General features: G+C 40.3%; 1 protein-coding gene across 3 annotated transcripts; it reads left to right on the top strand.

Annotated features, from left to right (window-relative positions):
• The first annotated feature begins 1,284 nt into the window (after nt 1–1,284).
• On the top strand, nt 1,285–20,622 carry LOC121629466 (NACHT, LRR and PYD domains-containing protein 12-like). Of its 3 annotated transcripts, XM_041969112.1 has the most exons (13): nt 1,285–1,359; nt 2,760–2,891; nt 2,973–3,098; nt 4,802–4,861; nt 6,219–6,297; nt 7,923–8,124; nt 8,265–10,065; nt 10,559–10,723; nt 12,557–12,727; nt 13,332–13,505; nt 15,847–16,008; nt 16,505–16,551; nt 16,676–20,622. In XM_041969112.1, exons 2-13 carry the CDS (start codon nt 2,803–2,805, stop codon nt 17,206–17,208), a joined length of 3,609 nt encoding a protein of 1,202 aa, XP_041825046.1. In that variant the 5' UTR covers nt 1,285–1,359; nt 2,760–2,802; the 3' UTR covers nt 17,209–20,622. The 3 variants fall into 3 exon arrangements, with proteins under 3 accessions (XP_041825046.1, XP_041825048.1, XP_041825047.1); XM_041969114.1 differs by lacking the exon at nt 16,505–16,551 and having other exon boundaries at nt 15,847–15,964; nt 19,300–20,622; XM_041969113.1 differs by lacking the exons at nt 12,557–12,727; nt 13,332–13,505.
• The last annotated feature ends 2,114 nt before the right edge of the window (nt 20,623–22,736 follow it).

The following is a 22,736-nucleotide window of genomic DNA, read 5'->3' as shown; positions in this document are numbered from 1 at the left end:
TGTTCATCCACGGCTTCTGATTTGGGTACGTGGTGATTCGTTTCTCCACTGTGACACTGTCAGCGGAGATGTTGATATATTCCAGTACAGAGGAGGTGTAGAGGTCAATGTCCGTGTGACAGCCACAGGTAGCCTGAGTAGCAAACATACTCCAGTCTGTGTTTTGGAACCTGTCCTGGAGTATAGAGTCTGCTCCTTCTGGCCAAACCTTGATGGTTTTCGCTGATGGCTTCACCCGCTGGATGAGTGGTGAGTACAGATGACTGTTTAATGAACACGTGATAGTTTTCTAAACTGAATAGTAACCTATATAGTTTTTTGTTGTTGGGGGTGGTGGCATTCTAATACCATTATAATAAAAGTTTACGTTCAAATATTTCTGTACCTATGATATTATGAATTCACCCGTAAAGTTATAAAAGAACGCCTTCAAGTGTACTTTAAATGTATGTGTAGAATACTTTGGCTCCATAACTTTGCAAGTTGTATTCTGCCTTACAACAGCAGTTGGCCTTATAGCCATACTGTAAATGTACAATTGCAGACAATATGCCGATAGTTCAGTTACAACAAAATCGTTAATGAAATGTCGGATTTTATCCTGGTCTCAAACGCCTCTCTGGATGGTACCGTTGTCGTGCCGAAAAAAGCACCCCCTCTCAATTAGCCTTACCAAAAGACTGAATTAACCTGCTGATAAAAAGGAAAAAACAAATAAATAACTATATATAGTTAATTATTTGTTTTTTCCTTATTATACAGATATATATATATATATATATATATATAATATATAATAATATTACACAGAAAAAAATGCTCAAATGGCCTGTATATGGTCACACAGAAATGATAGGACCAGGACCAACAGGGACAGATTTACTGAGGGGATGCATATCCTGGCAGACCCGGCTGCCAGAATATGCACCACCTTCTATATCTGACTCCAAATCACTTGCAGCCCCAAAATTCACAACAGTTATTGCTGATCATGGTATGAGCATACTGTGAATAAGTGGTCTTAAGTGGTCTGATATACAGACCACTTAAGCATCAGTCTTTGACTTTTAATCTCTCTGTATAAGAGATAATATATATATATATATATATATATATATATATATATATATATATATATATATATATATATATATATATATATATATATATATATATATAATTATTTTTCTTTATAGCAGAAGGATAGTTAGGGGTTTTGGTAAGGCGAGATGCCTGTTACTGCGCTCCTTGAGGGGGGGTGCTTTTTTCGGCACCACACTGTCCGACATTTTACTTTCACTTTCTGACAGATTTGGTCATGTCGCAGCTGAATTTCTCCGTTAAAATCTTCATTAAAAGGTAACAAAAACTTTGGAAATATTATTACTTACCGGAATAAGCGGTATAGAAAAATAAATGCAACAGTTTACATTGCGTCTGTCGTTAGTAGTAGGTGCAAGCTAGACTTAAATGCCAGTACCTCGAAAACGAGCAACAGCTGCACTTCAGCTATATTGGGGACCAAAGAGCTGAGAAGAATTTTGAAAACTTTTGCTAGAGAAAATCTGAGGTTTTGTTGTGACTCTGTGTTCTTTTTAAAGGTTTGATTAAACATCTTACACAATAGTAAGTGGATTTTACAGGAAAATGGAGGAAAAAAATAAAGATTTTTATGAAACTGCTGATTTAAAAAAATGCATACAGTCACTCAAACCATTTGTAACAACTACGTTGGAATAAGAGGCTTAGAGTGATAATTTTGGGACATGGAAATGCCTCATCCTCTAAATAAATAAAGCCTTATGGGAAAAAATGAACGTGGTGTCATTTACAGCTACTGCCTGAACAAAGTGCATCTGAAAGGAAAGAAAATAATCTGATATGCAGAAGTACAGATTTTCCCTGCTGCAGCCATTTTTCGCAGCTCAGCTCATGCTTATTTATATTAAGAAACCTTAGAGTAGTCAAATGTGGTATTATTTTACCCAATACAGTATTTAAAAGGGTAGGTCTTTGTTATTATTATTATTATAAAGGTTTAAAATAATGTGCTTAAATATTAGATATTTATTGCACTGCTGCTTGTGCTGTAATGTAATGGAACTAGGTATGAAAAATAGCTGTTACTAAATATTGCACATTTTATATATACAATGAATAATATTGTACACTGTCCCTTTTCTTAAAAAAAATTATCAATAAAAAGTATACCCTAAAATAATTTAAATCACCATTTGTACAGTCATGCCTTTTTAAACTCACTGAAACTCTAAAATCAAAATTTGCCCCAGAATCTAGAAACCAAAGGAAAATGTAATAACTTGAGTCTTTCAGCCTTATGGCAGCTGATTCATCTATTTGACACCATGTCATTTATACAGAGACTTGTATGTGTGGCAGGGATGCGACTCAATCTAATAGTGTGTTTTAATCTCCATGTTAAGTCTTTAAAAGTTGCTTTTTCTCTTTTTACATGCTCTTATGTGTCAAGCTACCAATCCATTGATCAATAAACAATTCTTTTTATTGTAATAGAATAAATATTCCCACGTTTGAAGCTGAAATGCTGAACTGACTAAATATGAATAGACTGAATTTACAAGTTAAAGTCAGTCAGCATGTGTCAGTGAATTGAAATGCTCCTCCAGCTTCATCATGAAAACAGAAAAATCAGTCAATCAGAGGAGGAAAACCTGAGCACATGCTGGAAGGAGGATTTCAGTTGATGTCGAGATAAATGATGCTTGTTTCTTCTGCAGAGGAAGGTAGAAAGAGTGTGAGAGCTGGTGTGACTTCAGCAGCATGGATCAGTGTGAGGATGGAGAGGAGGGAGTCTCTCCCTCTCAACCTCCTTTGTGTGATGAACATAAGAGCCAACAAAAACCTCAGAGGTGAGACGATAATCCCTGTCCATAACTCATCTCTATGTCAGAGCTCAGCGCTCACATGATCACAATTTTTTTTTTTTCCAGAACTCAACCTCAACCCAAATCTGAACATGGACCCAGACCTGAACCCAGCAGTGTGTCATTAAAGAGTGATGTGTCGATGGATAAACCCATTAACTTCAAATTAAACCAACGTCTAGCAGCAAAGAGGTAAGCTGTGTGTCAGTGTTGTAACCACGTAAAATGGAAGTTGAGTTTCAAAGTGAAAGAACTGATGTTAGCGTGAGTTTGTTGTGAAAAACATGTTTTAAAGTATTTCACGCTTCTAAAGAGTAAGTGGCCTCACATGAGTCAAATCAATAAAAACTATGAGTAAAATGGAAAACATCAATAGCTACGTTTACATGGACAAATATTTAATCTATCTGATTGAAATCAACCTGATCGTAGACTCAGCTGACACGTTTACATGGACACTAGATAAAATTATCCGATCAGTTTTATTTACACGATTTAAAACGATCGTAATACTTTTGACATGCGCAGTGCCTACTAGTTGGAAAGAAGTGTTTTATTTTTTTATATTTAACCTTTTGAATCTTTCCGTTTCTAACAAAAACGTATCCACCACAGTCTCATTTTGTTTTGCTGCCACCATTGATCAAGTCTTCCCTGAAACTCATGTCACGTAACCCCACATGGTCCAAGCATGCGCAGAAACAATATCCACCACGAAACGATCAGAATGAGTGCATTGCAGTGCAGACATGGAGGATTCAGCATTAATGCAGAAACAAAACAAAATTATTATAATGTAATGTATATGTTCTGCTGCTGATCCAAGGCTGATTACGTTTTGATACCTTCACTTATAGGAAAACTGTAAAACTAAGCAAACACAGAAAATACATCAGTATCTCACTGGAAATACATTAATTGTATTCGCTGCAAGAAATCTGGGCCCTAAAGAGCTTCTTAACCATCTTGATAAGTATAGTTATGATGTTTCTTGATTTTCCGGCAATGGAAAAATAAAGTTTAATAATAAAGTTGAAAATTATTATCTGACTGCTTGTTTTCATGGAAGAAAGTAGCAGCGTGCAGTGATAAATAAAATTGATGAATTGTTGACAAGATAATCATACTCAAATGGTAAGAGCAGTGAAGATGCACAGCCCTAGTAAAATCACATGAACGCTGCTTATAGGTCTTACTTCATTCTGTCTATTGGTGCCAACATCACAACATAATATAGCCACAAAGTAACCATAAACAGTTCCTTTACAACAAAATCACCTTTGCTAACAATAAATACTACATATTAACTTTTAACTTTCTGTCAGAGAAAACACAGGTAGAAAGGCTACAGGACCTCTACCTGGTTCTTTCAGTAAACTTTTAAAAAATGCCTTAAACATTTCTTTTGAACTGAGTAGAGAATTTAGGAACAGGGAAAAACCCCCTGCTAGTTTTTTTACTTCTAGCTGTCCTGTAGTAGTGTAGCTGCTATTTGAAACTTTAAATATAATCTAAGGGTGAAAATAAAGAAACAAGATCATATATCTGAAAGTAAATGTGGTTTCTTCTACAGACTGTTGCACATTGACGTACAAATCTGCTGGTTATTTATGGGATTAGAGCAATGACACCTAATATTGATGCTCAAAATAAGAATTCACAATTTTCCTTCTTTTCAGCAGCAGGCTGAGCTGAATTTGGATAATCTAATCAGGTTGTAAGAATTTCATTTCTGTCATTTAATTCTCGCTTGGTTCGTATCACAGTGCCTCTTCCAAAGACACAAGCTTCCCTGAAAACACCCGTTCTGAACTCCAGCAGGGCCTCTGATGTGTTGTAGGCAGGGAATGTATGCTGAACACCGAGTTTTAACAAAATGTCTGCTTTTCTATCAGGACCTATGAGAGGCAAGAATCTGGACCTCAACACAAACAGAAACGTGGATCTGACAGACCGTAAGTTGTTTCCAGTTTAAAAATGTAAAAGTGAATGTTCTCATGATCAGAGATTTTACTGCTGGGTTGTGAATCTTTAGCAGCAGGATTTGATAATTAATATGCTGAATGTATCTGATGTCCTGCATCCTCCAATTACTACAGAAACAAAAACAGCTTTATTTTGAACCCTTAATGCAGTCAGATTAGTCTGAATTAATTTGTATTTAGTCATTTTCAAAATCAGACAGCTATGATTCAAAGCTGCATGTTTCAGTGTGAGCGAGCCTCCTCCTTACGATTCATACTGTATGTTACATATGAGTCCATCTCCTAAAAAGACCAGTGATCACATGTAACATCACCTCATTCACACAGTCTTTTCCTGGGCTTTAGTTTGGCTGCAGAGTCAGCTCTACTTGTTTTACACCATAGTGCACATATCCAGAGTTAGAAAGCCTGGACTGACTCACTGAGTCAACAACCAGTGTTGCTCACTGTTCACCTTCTGGACTTACAGTGGAGGTTCTTTTCAATTAGACCCATCCAGCTTCACTATCACAAAGAATGCTACCTGTGATCTTTGTGTACATAAAAAGTCTTGGATATTTTAGTTCAGCCCATAAAAAGCAAGTATTGCGTTTGTTTTTGTTCAGTGAATAACCAGTGTCATCAGTATGTTTAGCAGCAATAAGGCTGAGAAGGTCTTTAAAGAGCTCTTTGCTTTTACCTATCATAAGATTTTTTTGTGTAACACCTTGGTAATGACATGTTTTTACAGGCCATCAGTTGGGACTGAACCAGCAGTTGTTAATTTGCCATGACAACGAGCAGGATTGCTTTCTAACTACTGAGATTTCTGCCAGTGTTTTTACTTGCCATGTGTATTTGCTCCTCCCTTTCTTTAAGGGGTTCACTATTTTTTCTCTGTCGTTCCATTTAATTGCACACAACTTTATTAACTCATGTTGGGATTGTTTCCAATATCTGGTAAAATTTGATGGTAAACCTTCATTAGAAAAAATGTTTGGTTAATATGTATTTAATAGTTTTAGCTGCTGTAAGTGGCAATAAGCCACCAGGTAAACTAGTAGGTACTCTGCTGTTTCCCATTATGTTTACAGAACTTCAGAAAGCTGGAACCAAAGTTTTATTTCCCAGCTTTTATTAGAGGATGTTGTGTAATTATTGTATTAGGCATTCACACTGGGAGCTGCCCAGTCCATCCAGCCTTATCAAACCACTGGATCTAGCCGCTATTTTACAGGGCACTTAAGCAGAGGTGGGAGACTTTATGAAAGTATAGGTGAGAGCTGCATAAATTTTAAAGAAACTTTCCAATGTCAATGAATGTAAATGTTCCTTGATTCCTCCACAGAGTGGACCAGCAGAGCTCAGAGCTTCCCAGTGGTCAGTTTGCCCAGCAGCATCAAACACAGCTGGACTCCATATTTATGGTCTGTTCATATACAACCACTTTTCCATATATTTTGTTCAGTCATCTCCTTGCTGCACTTACTAGATCGTTGGATTGTCATTGTGTCCAACATGGACTGGATGTTTGGTTGCATGATTTCAGTCTTGTATTTAAATTTATTTATTTAGGAATAGGGACTGGGCATATTCAGGGTTTAAAGTAAAAAAAAAAAAAAAATCCTGGGGAGTGGAGGTGCAGTGGATCTGATGCATACACACTATAGGCAAACAACTTTTTTGCATTGTGCTTGGCAATGGCACACGATAACCTAGAGTTAAAATGTGAAATTTAGAAAGTAAAGGTAATAATGTTGTAAGGACATGTGAACCTCAGTCAGGCTAATTCATTTAAACTATTCATTTAGCAATCATTTAATTTAGTAAAGGGCAATTTATACAAAAAAAAAGAGTTACAGAGCAAAAGTGAACTGTAGATAACATTGTAATTTTAAATTCCAACATTTCAAAACAAACAATGTCAAATTAGGTTATAGAAAATACAAAATAAACAAACGCAATTTAATACACTAAACTATAAGTCAGTTCAATTAACAACAACAGCAACAAAAAGGTTAAAGTAAAGTGCCCCAAGAACTGATTAAACTTTAAAAGAAATTAATAGAAAATAGTTAACTTCAGAAACTGAGAACTTCTAAGCTGAAGCCACCAGTGCAATCATCACAGCTCATTACCACGTTTTTTGTGCTGTTCTATTTCTTCTTTCTTTCTTTGGTTGGGCTTTGACTCCTCTCCTCTTTAACACTGGGGCCGCTACGTCAGCTGTGGCTGTTGCTACCGTGTTGCCAGGACGACAACAGCTGTCAGCAGCTGCCAGGGTCTCCTTCATGGCGTCATAAAACTTTTTTGCTGATAGCTGCATACACCAGCTTCTTCAGGCACAACACAGAAACAAGTAGGCCTACTTGGCTCTCCTAGTTTCTGGCACCAGCTCCCAAAAACCTTGTCGTCTCCACCCCTTCTTCTATCCATTCCCAACGCCATTTGTTGTTAAGGCCGTTGTCAATTAGGACGTCTTTCACCGGCGTCATGAATTTACTCTCCATTGTTTTGTGTTTTTATATGATTTTGGTGAAACAACCATCGGCTTGGATGCTGTGTTCAAGAACAGTCGGAGATAACATTCACGCTACAGGTTAACTCTGAGTAGAAAAATGAAGTGTGGCATATTGTCACTATTTGCTGAACACTGAAAACATATGCAGCCGCAAGTTCTGCGTATTTTTGAAGATGAATATATGTGTAGTTTCGGACTTCAACGCTGTTCATTGTTCAATTCATTTTCTACAATTCATAGCCCGTTTTTTCCTCGAGTTGTCTTGAACGCAGCATCAACTGCTGCTGGATCGCAACCACTATGTGTACCCATTTACTTTTTTTTTCTTTTTCTCCTCAATCATAGTGAAAAGATGGAGATCCGGCAGGGTGCCGGAATACTTTAAGCCCTGCATATTCATGTACATTTTCATGTAAATATGCAAAATTATAGCCAATTACTAATTTTTGTCTTGGTCCATAGGCAGGTAGATGGGCTTAAAACAGTAAAACACGAGTCTCATTGTGTCCCTCATATTATTTTCTGTTCCAGTCGCTGCAGGACAACATAATCAGTTTTGTGAAGAATCAGCTGAAAAAGATCCAGAAGGTTCTAAGTCCAGGTTACTCAGATCGCTCAGTGTTGAAGGGTGAGGATGAAGAGCAGAAGAGCAGCAGAGAGGCATTTGTGAAGATCACAGTGGACTTCCTGAGGAGGATGAAGCAGGAAGAGCTGGCTGAGTGTCTGCAGAGCAGTAAGAGGATTTCTTTAAAGATTGAAGCTGCTGGATGAATGACACGTTCACTGATGTCTAAGAACATAGAATAACATTCAGATAGTTGTTGAGCACTGTGAAATGTTTATTTACTAATGTTATTTCTTCTTTTCATTCAGAACTTTTTTCTGTAGTTTGTGGATGTAAACATAAATCTGCTCTGAAGAAGAAGTTCCAGTGTGTGTTTGAAGGGATTTCTAAAGCAGGAAATCCAGCCCTTCTGAACCAGATCTACACAGAGCTCTACATCACAGAGGGAGGGACTGCAGAGGTCAATGATGAACATGAGGTCAGACAGATTGAAATAGCATCCAGGAAACCAGACACATCAGAAACAATCATCAGACGAGAAGACATCTTTAAACCCCCACCTGGAAGAGATGAACCAATCAGAACAGTGATGACGAAGGGAGTGGCTGGCATTGGGAAAACTGTCTTAACACAGAAGTTCACTCTGGACTGGGCTGGAGAGAAAGCCAACCAGGACATCAAGTTCATATTTCCTCTGACTTTCAGAGAGCTGAATGTGCTGAAAGAGAGAAAGTTCAGCTTGGTGGAACTTGTCCATCACTTCTTTACTGAAACCAAAGAAGCAGGAATCTGCAGCTTTGAAGAGTTCCAGGTTGTCTTCATCTTTGATGGTCTGGATGAGAGTCGACTTCCTCTGGACTTCCACAACAATGAGACCCTGACTGATGTTACAGAGTCCACCTCAGTGGATGTGCTGCTGACTAACCTCATCAGGGGGAACCTGCTTCCCTCTGCTCGCCTCTGGATAACCACACGACCTGCAGCAGCCAATCAGATCCCTCCTGACTGTGTTGGCATGGTAACAGAGGTCAGAGGGTTTACTAACCCACAGAAGGAGGAGTACTTCAGGAAGAGGTTCAGAGATGAGGAGCAGGCCAGCAGGATCATCTCCCACATGAAGACATCACGAAGCCTCCACATCATGTGTCGTATCCCAATCTTCTGCTGGATCACTGCTACAGTTCTGGAGGATGTGCTGGAAACCAGAGAGGGAGGAGAGCTGCCCAAGACCCTGACTGAGATGTACATCTACTTCCTGGTGGTCCAGACCAAAGTCAAGAAGGTTAAATATGATGGAGATGCTGAGACAGATCCTCTCTGGAGTCCAGAGAACATGAAGATAATTGAGTCTCTGGGAAAACTGGCTTTTGATCAGCTGCAGAAAGGAAACCTGATCTTCTATGAATCAGACCTGACAGAGTGTGGCATCGATATCACAGCAGCCTCAGTTTACTCAGGAGTGTTCACACAGATCTTCATAGAGGAGAGAGGACTGTACCAGGAGAACGTGTTCAGCTTCGTCCATCTAACTGTTCAGGAGTTTCTGGCTGCTCTTCATGTCCGTCTGACCTTCATCAACTCTGGTGTCAACCTGCTCAAAGAAGAGCATACAACTTCAAAGTCGTCTCAATCATTTAAAAAAAACACCTTTAAACATCTACATCAGAGTGCTGTGGACTGTGCCTCACAGAGTCCAAATGGACACCTAGACTTGTTTCTGCGCTTTCTCATGGGTCTTTCAATGCAGACCAATCAGAGTCTCCTACGAGGCCTGATGACAGAGACAGGAAGTAGCTCACAGACCAATCAGGAAACTGTTCAGTGTATCAAGGAGAAGATCGGCTACAATATCTCTACAGAGAGAAGCATCAATCTGTTCCACTGTCTGAACGAACTGAATGATCGTTCTCTAGAGGAGGAGATTCAAGAGTTTCTGAGTTCAGGACGTCTCTCCACAGATGAACTGTCTCCTGCTCAGTGGTCAGCTCTGGTCTTCATCTTACTGTCATCAGAAGAAGACATGGTTGTGTTTGACCAGCAGAAATACCCTGCTTCTGAAAAGGCTCTTCTGAGACTTCTGCCAGTGGTCAAAGCTTCTAAAAAAGCTCTGTAAGTATATGAATAAACACTGGCCAAAAAAAGAAGTCACCACCAAAGAAAAAGGTTGCACACTCATAGTTGGTTGAGCTGATTTTAGCCTTTGAGAAGAACCTGAAAAATGACTTCACAGGTTCTCATAGTTCAGTGGTTCCTAAACTTTTTCTGCAGGGCCCCCTTTTCATTGACAATAATAATGTCAAGCCTGTTCTTGATTCATCATTGTTTGCCCATTGGTACTTTAAAAAATTTGCCAATGTTTTGCTAGCAGTGCAAAACTATAAGTTTTATTTAGCCTTGCTGTTCTGTTCCCTATGTGGACTTGACAGCATGTTTCAACAACAAGGTTTTAAAATTGTGGCTGAGAATTTTCAGCTTAGAATTGCGGTTCTTCAGTGATAATCAACACATCTGATTACAATAAATACATTAATTCAGAATACTCATGTTGTTTTCATAGGGCTGAATGTGACAGTTCTACGTTTCCTCTATATTTCCTCTTCAGACTGAACAGGTGTACTCTCTCGCGTAAAGGATGTGAAGCGCTATCCTTGGTCCTCAGCTCCCATTCTTCCAGGCTAACCGAACTGGATCTGAGTATTGAAGATTCAGGACTGGCGTATCTGTCTGATGGACTGCAGAGTCCAAACTGTAAAATAAAAACTCTCAGGTCAGGTTTCTCTGTTGTTCTGACAGGTTGTCTCTACTGTTTTAGCTTCATACAGCTTCTGTGATACAATTATCTATAACATCAGGATTTTTTTTATATACACTAAATTTCATATCTGTAGATCTCTGTCAGTTTCTTCTGGGCTCGTCTATACTGTGCAGCAAAGCTCATGCACCTAAACTCTGTCCAAAACACATTAATTAATAATTAGGTCAAATTACATTAAATGATGGAAATTAGGTTTTTTTTCTGCATTATTTTGTTCCATAATCAACAATTTATCGTTATTCTTAAAAGTCATTAACATTTAGATCTGCAATGATGTGTAAATTATTATCAAATCCATGGATTGACAGTGACAGGAGCCATTTATTCATGTCCATCGATCCATCCATTTTTACCACTTATCCGGGGTCGGGTCATGGGGGCAGCTGCCTAAGCAGAGAAGTTCAGACTTCCCTCTCTCTGGCAACATTTGCCAGCTCGCCTGGGGGACTCCCGAGGTGTTCCCAGGCCAGCCGAGAGATGTAGTTCCTCTAGTGTGTCCTGGGTCTTCCCCCAGGGTCTCCTCCCAGTGGGACGTGCCCGGAACACCTCACCAGGGAGGCATCCTGGCCAGATGCCCGAGCCACCTCATCTGGCTCCCTCGATAAGAGGAGCAGTGACTCTACTCTGGGTCTCTCCCAGATCACAGAAACACTTCACCCTTTTCTGGCTGAGGACAATGGTCTCGGATTTGGAGCTGCTGATTCTCATCCCAGCTGCTTCACACTCGGCTGTGAATTGCTCTTGTAAGAGCTAAGAACACGGCCTGACGAAGCCAACAGAACAGAACCACGGCCACAGCTCCAGTTGGCCACCTCAACGATGGAGGCACGGATCACAGCCTACTCGAAGTCAGTGTCACCCGCCTCTCCTGTGACATGGTTGAAGCTCTGCCGGAGATGGGAGTTGAAACTCTTTCTGCCAGAGGATTCTGTCTGACGTTCCCAGCAGATCCTCACAACATGTTTGGGTCTGCCAGCCCTGACTGGCATCCTCCTTCACCATTTGAGCCAACTCACCACCAGGTGTTGATCAGTTGACAGCTCCGCCCCTCTCTTGCCAAGCCAAGCCAGCTTTATTTATAAAAGCACTTTACGACAGCAACCACTGAACAAAGTGCTGAACATAATATAACTAAAACATTAAAACAATAACTATTAAAATTCAAGACAGTAAAAACAGTAAAACAGTAAAAAACAAAAGCAATAAAAGCAAACTCATACTGGGTGAAATGCCAATGAAAAGAGGAGGGTCTTAAGAAGGGCTTTAAAACTGGACAGTGATGAAGTCTGTCTGACCTGCAGTGGTAAAGACTTCCACAGCTCTGGTCCCACCACAGAAAAGACCCTGTCCTCTGAGCTTCATTCTGTCCTCGGCACCTCCAGGAGCAGCTGATCCGCTGACCGGAGTGACCGGAAGGGGGAGTACATGTGTAGCAGTTCAGAAAGGTAGGGTGGGGCAAGGCCATTTAAAGACTTAAAAATAAATAAAAGGATTTTAAAATGAATCCTGAAAAGAACAGGCAACCAGTACAGTGTGGCTAAAACAGGATAAATGTGGTCTCTCTTTCGTGTTCCAGTCAACAGACGTGCTGCAGCATTTTGCACCAGCTGCAGACAGAAGAAAGATTTTTAAGAGACACCAAAGTATAAGGCATTGCAGTAATCCAGCCATGTTGTTATAAAAGCATGAATTACTGTTTCAAAGTCCTGTATTGAATTTAGTAATTCTCTAATAGAAGATATTTTGTCTTCACAGAGTCATTTTGTTGTTTCATCTTGTCTGCAGGTTGAATGTCTGTGGCCTCTCAGAGGGGAATTTTGCCACTGTGTCCTCATTTCTCAGCTCCCAAACCTTCAGTCTAAAGAAGCTGCAGCTGAGTAACTGCACCATGCAGGGTTCAGGAGTGAAGCTGCTGCATGATCTGCAGAATCCACACTGTCAACTGGAAACGCTCAGGTGAGGTTGTTTTAAAATGGAAGAAAGTTGGATGAGTTCATGTTATGACAGAAAATTATAATAAAATTATAGTTATATTCCTCTATGAACTGAAAATATGTGTATTATTAAAAAGCCTTACTTATTGAAATTTAAATACTTACTTTTTTTCTCCAAGTATTAAGTTGAAATAAGCTAAGCAGAACATTGATTTGCAAATAATCCTTTAAACATGCACAAGTTTTCTAAAAACCTTTTTTTTTATTCAACCAACAGGCTCTTACATCTTCTCAAGATTTTAAAAGGCAAATTTAACTATGTAAGAGTCTGTATATACTGTATGTTAGTTCCTGAGATATGACTTTTTTTAAAACATTGGCTGCATGAATCAGATGTTTAGACAGTCACTGATAAACTGCAGTTACAAGCTCTACATTTTCATCCCTGTTTCACCCATGATTTGTCCTTTGAGCATAAAAACCTCCACATGGACATTATAAAATGTTTTAAACCTAATGCTCTCTGCAGGTGGACCTTCAGTCTGCATCCAGCATGAGAAATGATTTATTTCTGTTTTTAAAATCACATGAATTATCTGTCATTTTCTCTGTAATTGTCTCTTTAGGCTTACTGTGTGTGAGCTCCAAAAGACAAGCTGTGAAGCCCTGTTCTTGGTTCTCAGCTCCCAGTCTTCCAGTCTGGTAGAACTGGACCTGAGTAACAATGACTTGCAGGATTCAGGATTAAAGCAGCTGTCTGATGGCCTGCAGAGTACAAACTGCAAACTGGAAACTCTCAGGTGAGAATTCATTAACCTCAGTGTTCAAAATGAGGTTTTATCACAATGAGGTTGGGAAGGCATGAGTACAGCATGTTCATGAAATGTCCATCGTTCCTGAGTGCACCTCCCAATCTGCTGGGTGCTGTCTGATGACATCATCATTAGTGGACAACAAAAGTGTTCCAGTTACGACTGCTTTACTTCAAATGACCCATTAGAAAATGCTGATAATGGCCAATGTTATCAGCAATATGGTCTTTTGTAATTTAACCCAAGGGCTCAAAGTAGGTTTCATTTCTACCCAAACTACAACTGATTTAAGGATTACTATCGATATAATTCCAAAGTAGTCAAAGTTAAAACTTACTGTGCTCTCAGAAAGTTAGTATGTTCTTCCACAGTCATTACATTAGCCAGACATCCATCGCTGTGCAGGGGTCTGCAGGTAGAATAATTTGACTGACATATGGGGCAGACATGTATTTCCAAAACAACACTGCACGGTCCACTGTTTGTAAGTACTTGCTATATAACTTGTTCTGGTGTTTCTCCTGATTTTCTCACTAGTGATGCCTAGTGGTTGAGGATGAAAACAGAGGATTCCAGCATTCACTAGCATAATAGGAGTTTAATAAGTTTGTAATATTCAGGCTTCAGCCAGTTGAAAAAATAATAATAATGATAATTCAAGCGTTGGCAAAAATAAACTACCGACCGATAAAATGGTAAACGTCCCATTTTTATCAATGACTAACTGAACGCTCATGTTTGAGCAAGGCTGGATTATCCAGTGGGCATCATGGGCACAGGCCCAGGGCCCATGTAGGGCCCCAAATAGGCATGGCATCTTTAAACTCTCTAAATTAAAGGATCATTGTGCAGAATTTGACAACAAGCTGTTGGATGCATTTAATTTGGATCAGGTGTGTTGGAGCAGGGAAACATTTGATGCCTGCAGTATAGTAGACGTTGAGTTTGAGATCCCTGCCTTAGGAGTGAGTGTGAATGTGAGTGGTTGTTTGTGTCTGTGCGGGCACTGTAATGGACTGTCCAGGGTGCACCCTCCCTCTCCCCCCAATAGCAGCTGGGAAAGGCTCCAGCCCCCCATGACCCTGCATTGAAAAAGTGGATATTTAGGATGGATAGAAGGAATTTCAGCTGATGTAATTTAATGTTTGACTTGATTTCACATCAAGTGCTTAGACTTGAAATGGAAAGGAAAAAAGACAAAACTTAGTGTAAAAGTTGTATTTGAAAATGTAGTTTCACTTTTTCAAAGAAACATAAAAGCCAGTGTTCCATCATGCCCTTTAATATCAAACGCAGCAAAGAAGATTATATAATTATTAATAATACAAAGCATATGTAAGAGCACATCTAAGACTGATTACTCAAGTCAAATAACTTTCTAATATGAAAATGGCTTGTTTACCAGTTTAACTTGTGTAAACCAATTTTTAGATGTTCAAAATCCCGAACAGTAAAAAATGCATCAACTACTGTAAAAACATAGGAAACACTGGAGTTATAAAACAGGTCTCTGCATGAGAGCAGAGAAGCTGTTTGTCTTTAACCTCCCACAGCAAAAAAAGAAAAAGCCCACAAATAATATGTTCAACTTTTAGAGTAAAGACTGAACCCTTTACTCCAACAGACTGTTCAGCAGCGTGAAAGCTCTGATTTTATTATCTGTGTTGTGGCACACAGACAAGACTTATCTGCATCTGGAAGATGCTACAGAACTTCCATCTTTGGATGTTGCATGTTATTCTGTAAAGCCCTTCAGTTATTGTGGATAAAACAAAAGTTCTAAGAAAAATGAGATGCATTATAATCTGGGGAATTCATATTCTCCAAACCTACACAAATATTCAGCCTAACCACGGTAGAATAATAGTTTTGATATTAATATTGTTAGCTTAGAGGAGAAATGACATTGCACCCAAATATCTGCATTCATAAATGGCTAAGAATCAAAGAAATCAGGTTTATACATGTGCATAAAGTTTAACTGATTTGTAAAACAGAACCATATGTACATACGTCTGCCTATTTACATGCACACAGTTTTAGTCTTGAGTCTACTCTCAGATTTAGTCCCAAATATATACACAGTTTTACTCTTGCGGCTACACAAAGCTGTATTTAACATCTGAAGTTACAGTCTCTGCTGTGTCTCAGTTGAAACTTAAAAATGTGATATTTGTTACAAACTGAGTCTTGAAGTCTTAAAGATGGAGAAAATGAAGATGCAAAGCAGATAATGTTAGATGGGTCCAGTTTCTGTGAACATTTGATGACATTCATTTTTAGCTTCAGTGGAGCTCTTGCAGAGTGTTTGACAAAAGTGTTTTTGTAGGCTTTCAGGCTGTCTGATCACAAGGGAAGGCTGTGCTTCTCTGGCCACGGCACTGACCTCCAACTCCTCCCATCTGAAAGAGCTGGACCTGAGCTACAACAATCCAGGTGACTCGGAGGTGAAGCTGCTGATGGCTGCATTGAAGGATCAATGCAAGCTCAGGTATGGAAAGGCTGAAGCTGCCACACATGATGTCAGAGAGAGGAGAAAGAGCTGCAGACATTTTTTCTGCCCCTCAATCAGCCCTGTCTGTTTGCTTAATGTTGAATACGAGTGTTATATGAATGACATATGAAGGAGCCTTCTTCCTTTCCTCATTACAGAAACAGTTGGTGGAGGGGTTCTCAAAGTTTGTCTGTTGGTCAGAGTTTCCTCAGTTTGGACACATCTCTGCATGTTAAAATAATAAACTGTTGTTAATAGAAACACCTTTTCTGTCCTCTTACCCTGTATCAGAAATGGTGCAGGACTTGTTAGCCTAGCTCAGTGGAGGCTTACCGATTAGCGTACCTATTTTGCTCCACCTAGTTAATCCATTCAGGTCGATTTGTCCAGAACTGTACATCTCTCAGTGCAGAACAAAGTGTCAGAGTAATGCAACATTCATCTTTGCATGCTGTCAGAGATGATGCTGCCCTGACTCCTCTCCTCCTTTCAGGTTGGAGCCTACTGGAGAACGATGGTTAAGACCAGGTCTGAGGAAGTGTAAGTGTGTTTTTCATTGAAGATGGCTGAATGTGATAAAGCCATTCTGTCACTTCACTCATTTAGCCGCCAGAGTCAAGGTGTCAATAGAGGTGTCTTTTTCCTTTTTTTTTTTCTCCATCAGATTCCTGTCAACTCACAATCAACACAAGCACAGTGAACAAAACGCTCAAACTGTCTGACAACAACAAGAAAGTAACACGTGTGGAGGAGCACCAGGCATACCCTGATCATCCAGACAGGTTTAGCTATGCACAGCTGCTGTGTGGAGATGACTTAACTGGTCGCTGTTACTGGGAGGTGGAGTGGAAAGGAAATGTTTGTATATCAGTGAGTTACAAAGGAATCAGAAGGCGAGGAAACAACCGAGACTGTATGTTTGGATGGAATAATCAGTCCTGGAGTCTGAACTGCTCTGACGATGATGGTTACTCTGTCTGGAACAATAACAGAAAAACAACCATTATCTCCTCCTCATCCTTCCCCATCTCCCACAGAGTAGCAGTGTATGTGGACTGTCCTGCTGGATCTCTGTCCTTCTACAAAGTCTCCTCTGATACCCTGGTCCACCTTCACACCTTCAACACCACATTCACTCAACGTCTGCTTCCTGGATTTGGGTTCTGGTTACCTGATTCTTCAGTGTTTATGTGTTGACTAAAAACAGTTTCATCCCATCAGACAACCCCTGACTGTTGAACAAACAGCTCAGTCTGTACATGTGTTGGGGATACTACAGCAAAAATGTCATTCAGCCACACCCCTAACTCCACAGGGACTACTTCTACTCTCTCTCTGGCCTGGGCTCCAAGAACTTAAGTAACACCTCTTCGTGCCATGAAGGCTCCAGAGAATCACAGCTTTTTTCTGCATGTGATGGCAAGCGTTACGAAACATTGAAGCCCTCCAGACAATTCACGCAAACAAAACCTATGCTGGTCAAAGAGGAAGACAGGCAGATGTGTTTGAATTCATTTTAAATGTATGTTATACTCTCAAAGATGTCTTGCCAAAGTTTAAGCAAAGGAATAATTATGGTTTGAATTACAGTGGAGTGCAGTTCCTCTGAAAACAGATGAGCTTCCCTGAAAACATTCACCGGAGACACTACAAGGGGTAGCTCTAAAAATAGTCCCCTCCCAGCTTGTTGCAAACTCCTGCATTTCTGCACTGACTAGTTGCCTTCCATTGACAGAGAAGAGTTCGTCAGGCATGCCGTGTCTGGCAAAAATAGATTTCAAAGCAGTAATGATGTGCTTGCTTGTTGTACCACTTAACTTTATGATTTCTGGGTACTTGGAAAAGTAGTCCACACAGAGAAGATATTCTGCATTATTGAAATGGAATAAATCCATCCCCACCTTTGACCAAGCTCTCTCTGGGACTGGATGAGACATCAGTGGCTCTCTTGGATTTTGGTTTTTGTATTTGTTGCACACTGCACATCGCTGTATCACATCCTTAATCTCTTTGGCCATCCCTGGCCAGAACAGGATATCTCTGGCTCTTTCCTTGCTTTTCACAAGTTCCATGTGAAATTCATGAATTTTCTCCAGCATCTCTTCTCTCATCTTTACTGGCACAATCAGTTTTGAATTTTTAAACACAAGTCCATCAGAGTACGATAACTCCTCTCTGAAAGTCCAGTACGGTTGTAGTTCCTCTGGAATCTGTCTCCGTGACTCAGGCCATCCATTCTGTATTGCTGCTATGACCAGTTTCAGCCTCTCATCTTGCTCTGTGGCCTCTTTGAACTGACTGAGCTTCTCTTCTGAAGCTGGTAGCTGTTGGGTTATGTAGCTCACATCCATCTCCTCCTCCTGTGTGGTATCTGGGAGATCCTTCAGGCTGGCTCTACTTAATGCATCTGCAATGTGCATTTCTTTACCAGGCTTGTACATCACCTGTAGGCTGTATTTTTTAAGCCTCATTAACATCCTCTGCAGCCTGGCTGGAACCATGTGAAGAGACTTCTTAAAAATAATCTCTAACGGTTCCGATTCAACCTGCACAGATCTACCATACAGGTATTGGTGAAATCTTTCACAGCCAAAGACAATTGCTAGCAGCTCTTTTTCAATTTGACCATATATTTTTTCACAGTCTGTGAGTGACCTGGAGCATATGCTACAGGATGTCCTACCTGTAGGATTACTGCTCCCAACCCACTTGTGCTTGCATCAACTGAGAGTACAACAGGCTTTCCTACATCATAATATTTTAGCACTGGTGTGTTACTCACAAGTTCTTTGAGTCTTGAGAAGCTCTTCTGTTGTTCATGTTCCCATTGCCAGCCAGTTTCTCCCTCCAGTAGCCTCCTGAGTGGTGCAAACTCTTCTGAGAGACTTGGGATAAATTTTGCATCATACTGCACCATTCCCAAGAACCTCTGCAGTTCTCTTGTCCTGTGGCTCTGGTATTCCTTGTATGGCTCTTACTTTTCCCATGTCTGGTTTCAGTCCATCTTGCTCAACACATGTCCGATGTAGCTTATCTCACTGAGTCCAATTTTGCATTTGTCTCTATTGAGTTTCATGTTTATGCTTCTCAGTCTGTCCAGCAGCTTTCTCAATCGGTTGTCATGTGACTCTTCATCCTCACCCCACACCAGAATATCATCAACCACGTTGACAACTCCTTTTAGTCCTTCTATGTGTTGCTCCAAGCATCTCTGAAAGACTTCTGGTGCTGATGATATGCCAAAAGGAAGTCTCTTAAATCTGTACCTTCCCAGCGGTGAGTTGAAAGTACAGAGTTTGGAGTGCTCTTCATCTAACTGGATCTGCCAGTAGCCATGATTTGCATCCAAAACACAGAAAACCTTTGCATTAGGCATTTCAGATACTACTTCCTCCACTGTCTTTAGAGGATAGTGTTCTCTTTTTATGGCCTTATTTAAATCTTGTGGATCCAGGCATATTAGGATTTTGTGTGGTTTCACTACAGTCACCATGCTGCTCACCCAATCTGTGGGCTCAGTCTGTCTCTCTATGACACCAAGACTTTCCATTCCTTTCAGTTCTTTCTCAACACTTTCTTTTAAAGCGACTGTAACTTTCCTTGGCGGATGTATCACTGATGAAACTTCAGGAACTACTTGAATATGGTGACTTCCAGGAACACAGCCTAGTCCTGTAAACAGATCTCCATATTCACACGTGATGTCTGTCTGCATTCTTCTTGTCACCCCATAGATCCTTTTTACCATCCCCAGCTCAACACTAGACTCGCTTCCCAATATCGCTTTTACGTCTTGTTTTGACACCTGAAACGTTATTTCATACTCTCTGCCTTTGTATGAGCACTTAATGGTCTTCTGGCTTTTCTTTCTGTCCAAAAACACTCACTAGCTTGACGTTTGACTTTTTCAGTTTGTCATCACTCAGTTTCAGCTTTTCTAATTCGCTCTTAGATATGACGTTGCAGTCAGCACCTGTATCTATCAGCACTGTCATTTGCTGGTTGTTGATATTCACAGTTTCTTTCCAGACATCTCTGCCACTTTTTTGCATCCACTCTATTCACATGTTTGTCTTCTGTTCTAACATGTACAGTCCCTATGAACATGTCATTATCATCATTATTTGTGTCATATTCTACACCTTGTACTTTCCGGCAGTTATCTGTCTGTCAGCGACTCATGCACATTTTGGCGTAGTGATTTTTACAGTGACATTTGTTGCAGGTTTGACCATATGCTGGGCATTGTCTTGCTTCATGTTTATATCCGCATCTTCCACAATCTGCGTGTGATTTCTTCATCTTTGTTTGTGGCTTGTCTTTCCTTTGCTTGTGTTGCTTATGTATTTTTTGCACTTGCACGTCATTTTCTTCATGTAGCTTTTTAAGCTGGCTCTGGCTAACTTCTGCTGCACGGCAAATATCTGCAGCTCCTCGAAGCATTAGCTCGGGCTCTCTTAGCAATCTGCCTCGGATTTGATCATTTGTAATACCACATACGACTCTTGTCTCTTTTTCACAGTCTTTTGCTTTGTTCTTAAGATCTGTGACATAGGCATCAATGGATTCAGCATTGCCTTGTACTCTGGTATTAAACAAATGTCTCTGGTATGTCACGTTTTTTTTGTGGTTCATAGTACCTTCTGAAAAGGTCCATCAACATCTTCATCAAACTTAAACGTATTGAATACTTTGAGGTAAATGACGCTGATTAGCAGCGTGCTAAGCGTGATTAGCACGTCTGGTCTTTAACCAGCCCAAAAGAGCTCATGTCACTCTGCTGCTAATTGCTCTCCACTGGCTTCCAGTTGCAGCACACATTAAATTCAAAGCTCTGCTTCTGGCTTACAAAACAATAACCCAAACTGCTCCGGTTTACCTTCACTCCTTAATCCAGAGCTACTCTCCCACTCGACAGTTATGCTCTGCCAGCGAAAGATGCCTAGTGCTCCCGCCACAACATGGCTCAAAAATCAGTAGCTAATCTTTTCCTCTGTTCCCTGGTGGAGGAACAATCTACCAAACTCCCGCAATTTCTTGTCCACTCCGTTAAAAGCGGTGATCATGTCCCTCTACACCGCCCACCCGAGCACCGAGGAACTAGAAAGAAATATTATTTAACACTAAATAAACTGCTACCAATCTCAGATGTATCTGTACATATTTTTTTTTTACAAATTTAAACAAATTACTGCCATCAGTACTGTCATTTAGCAGACACTTTTCTCCAAAGCAAATTTCCTCTGTAGGATTCGTACTGTGGTCTCCCGCATGGCAGACGGATGCCCAATTGACTGAGATATCCAGCCGAACCATGTGATGCCTCTGGCGTGTCTTGCCTTCTGACACTGTATGACAGCATCTTCCACCTGCTTCCACCATTCTGCCTTTCTGACAATACCCACGCCATGCCCATTTTTACGTATCAAAGTGGTCCAGCAGGATCTGTCTCACACCCAACAAAATCTGCTTCTTCCCTCCTTTTCCCTCCCGATCAGTTATGCAGATGATGTGATGAATATGTATTACAGGCCTCCACCTGACCATTTATATTCACCATGTGGGCGTGGGAAGGCGTTCCCTCACATGCGCCCACTTTAGAATTGATTCTGATTTATATACGGAAACAGGTGTAGGGTGTGTGCCCAGGCTTTGATAAATCTGAAAGAAGTGTGCAGCATTTCCTTTTTGCGCAGCAGACACCACCTGTAGTTTGCTTTGCTCTGCACAGTTTTATAAATGGTCCAGGGCTGAGGACTGATAAGCTGCTGCCACCTTCATTGGATTACACCTCAACACCCCTCCTTATAAAACTGAAATGTTATTGGGGGGTTTGGGGATTAATTCTGAGGTTTTGGTTGGTTCAAAATGTAGAAGCCATTTTACTTCCCCCTCTTTGTTTATTCTAGGTTTTGCTAAACTGGTATTTAAGTTCCCCCATTTGTTCAGGAGGTCAGTTTGTGAATGGTAATTCATTTAAGTTCTTTAGTTCTGATTTTTAATCTAGTTTAATTGGCCTCTTGGCAGTCTGTTTAGTTAAATACTTGATTTGGTCAGTTTTCAGTTTATTGTAAATACAAACCTAGTTTTGAACAAAACCTGCATGCTGCCTTACTGCTTGGGCCCTGACAGAGAATTGAAGTAGAAATTTTTTAAAGCATTTGTGACCTGGTCCCATTGACAACTCAGTTTCTTTACAATTGTGTAAATATGCTTTGAGACAGTCTAGCAAACAAACCTGTGATTACACCAAATAAAACACAGACCTAAACATAGAAAAGTCTTTGAGGCCATGAGTGTTTGACAACTTTCCACCAGCTGATTTTATGTTTGAAACACTTCAGGGTACTTTGTTAGGTACTTCATGTTGCCGAGGCATAAATCTGAGGTCTGTTTAAATACAGGTGTACTTTTCTTCAAGGCCCCAATATTGTGTCAAAGATTCCCGACTATATAATAACACCTGCAGTTAATCTCACAGAGAAGGCCTCTTGGAGGCTACGGTTTGGTTATGTGGAGGTTTCATTTTCATTTTGCCCATGTGGACTTTTCCCAGGTTCTCTGGTTTCTTCCCAAAGTCCAAAAACACTTTAAACTTTTTTTTCACCCAACTGCAACTGGAAGCTCCAGGTCACCATGACTGTAAAGCAGAAAACTGATGTTTAACCCATTCAGACTTTGTTTGAAAATGCTTCCAAAAACCAGGACAAAAATGAACAAAAGGC

The sequence above is a fragment of the Melanotaenia boesemani genome, chromosome 2 (assembly GCF_017639745.1).
Source record: "Melanotaenia boesemani isolate fMelBoe1 chromosome 2, fMelBoe1.pri, whole genome shotgun sequence".
Lineage (NCBI taxonomy): Eukaryota > Metazoa > Chordata > Actinopteri > Atheriniformes > Melanotaeniidae > Melanotaenia > Melanotaenia boesemani.
The sequence above is the reverse complement of the archived record's forward strand: the minus strand, read 5'-3'. Positions and strand labels throughout refer to the sequence as shown.

Coding starts and splice junctions, on each gene's coding strand:
- LOC121629466 (XM_041969112.1), top strand. CDS start 2,803: ATGGATCAGTGTGAGGATGGAGAGGAGGGAGTCTCTCCCTCTCAACCT. Junction 12,728..13,331: donor TGTCAACTGGAAACGCTCAG/GTGAGGTTGTTT, acceptor TTGTCTCTTTAG/GCTTACTGTGTGTGAGCTCC. Junction 13,506..15,846: donor TGCAAACTGGAAACTCTCAG/GTGAGAATTCAT, acceptor GTGTTTTTGTAG/GCTTTCAGGCTGTCTGATCA.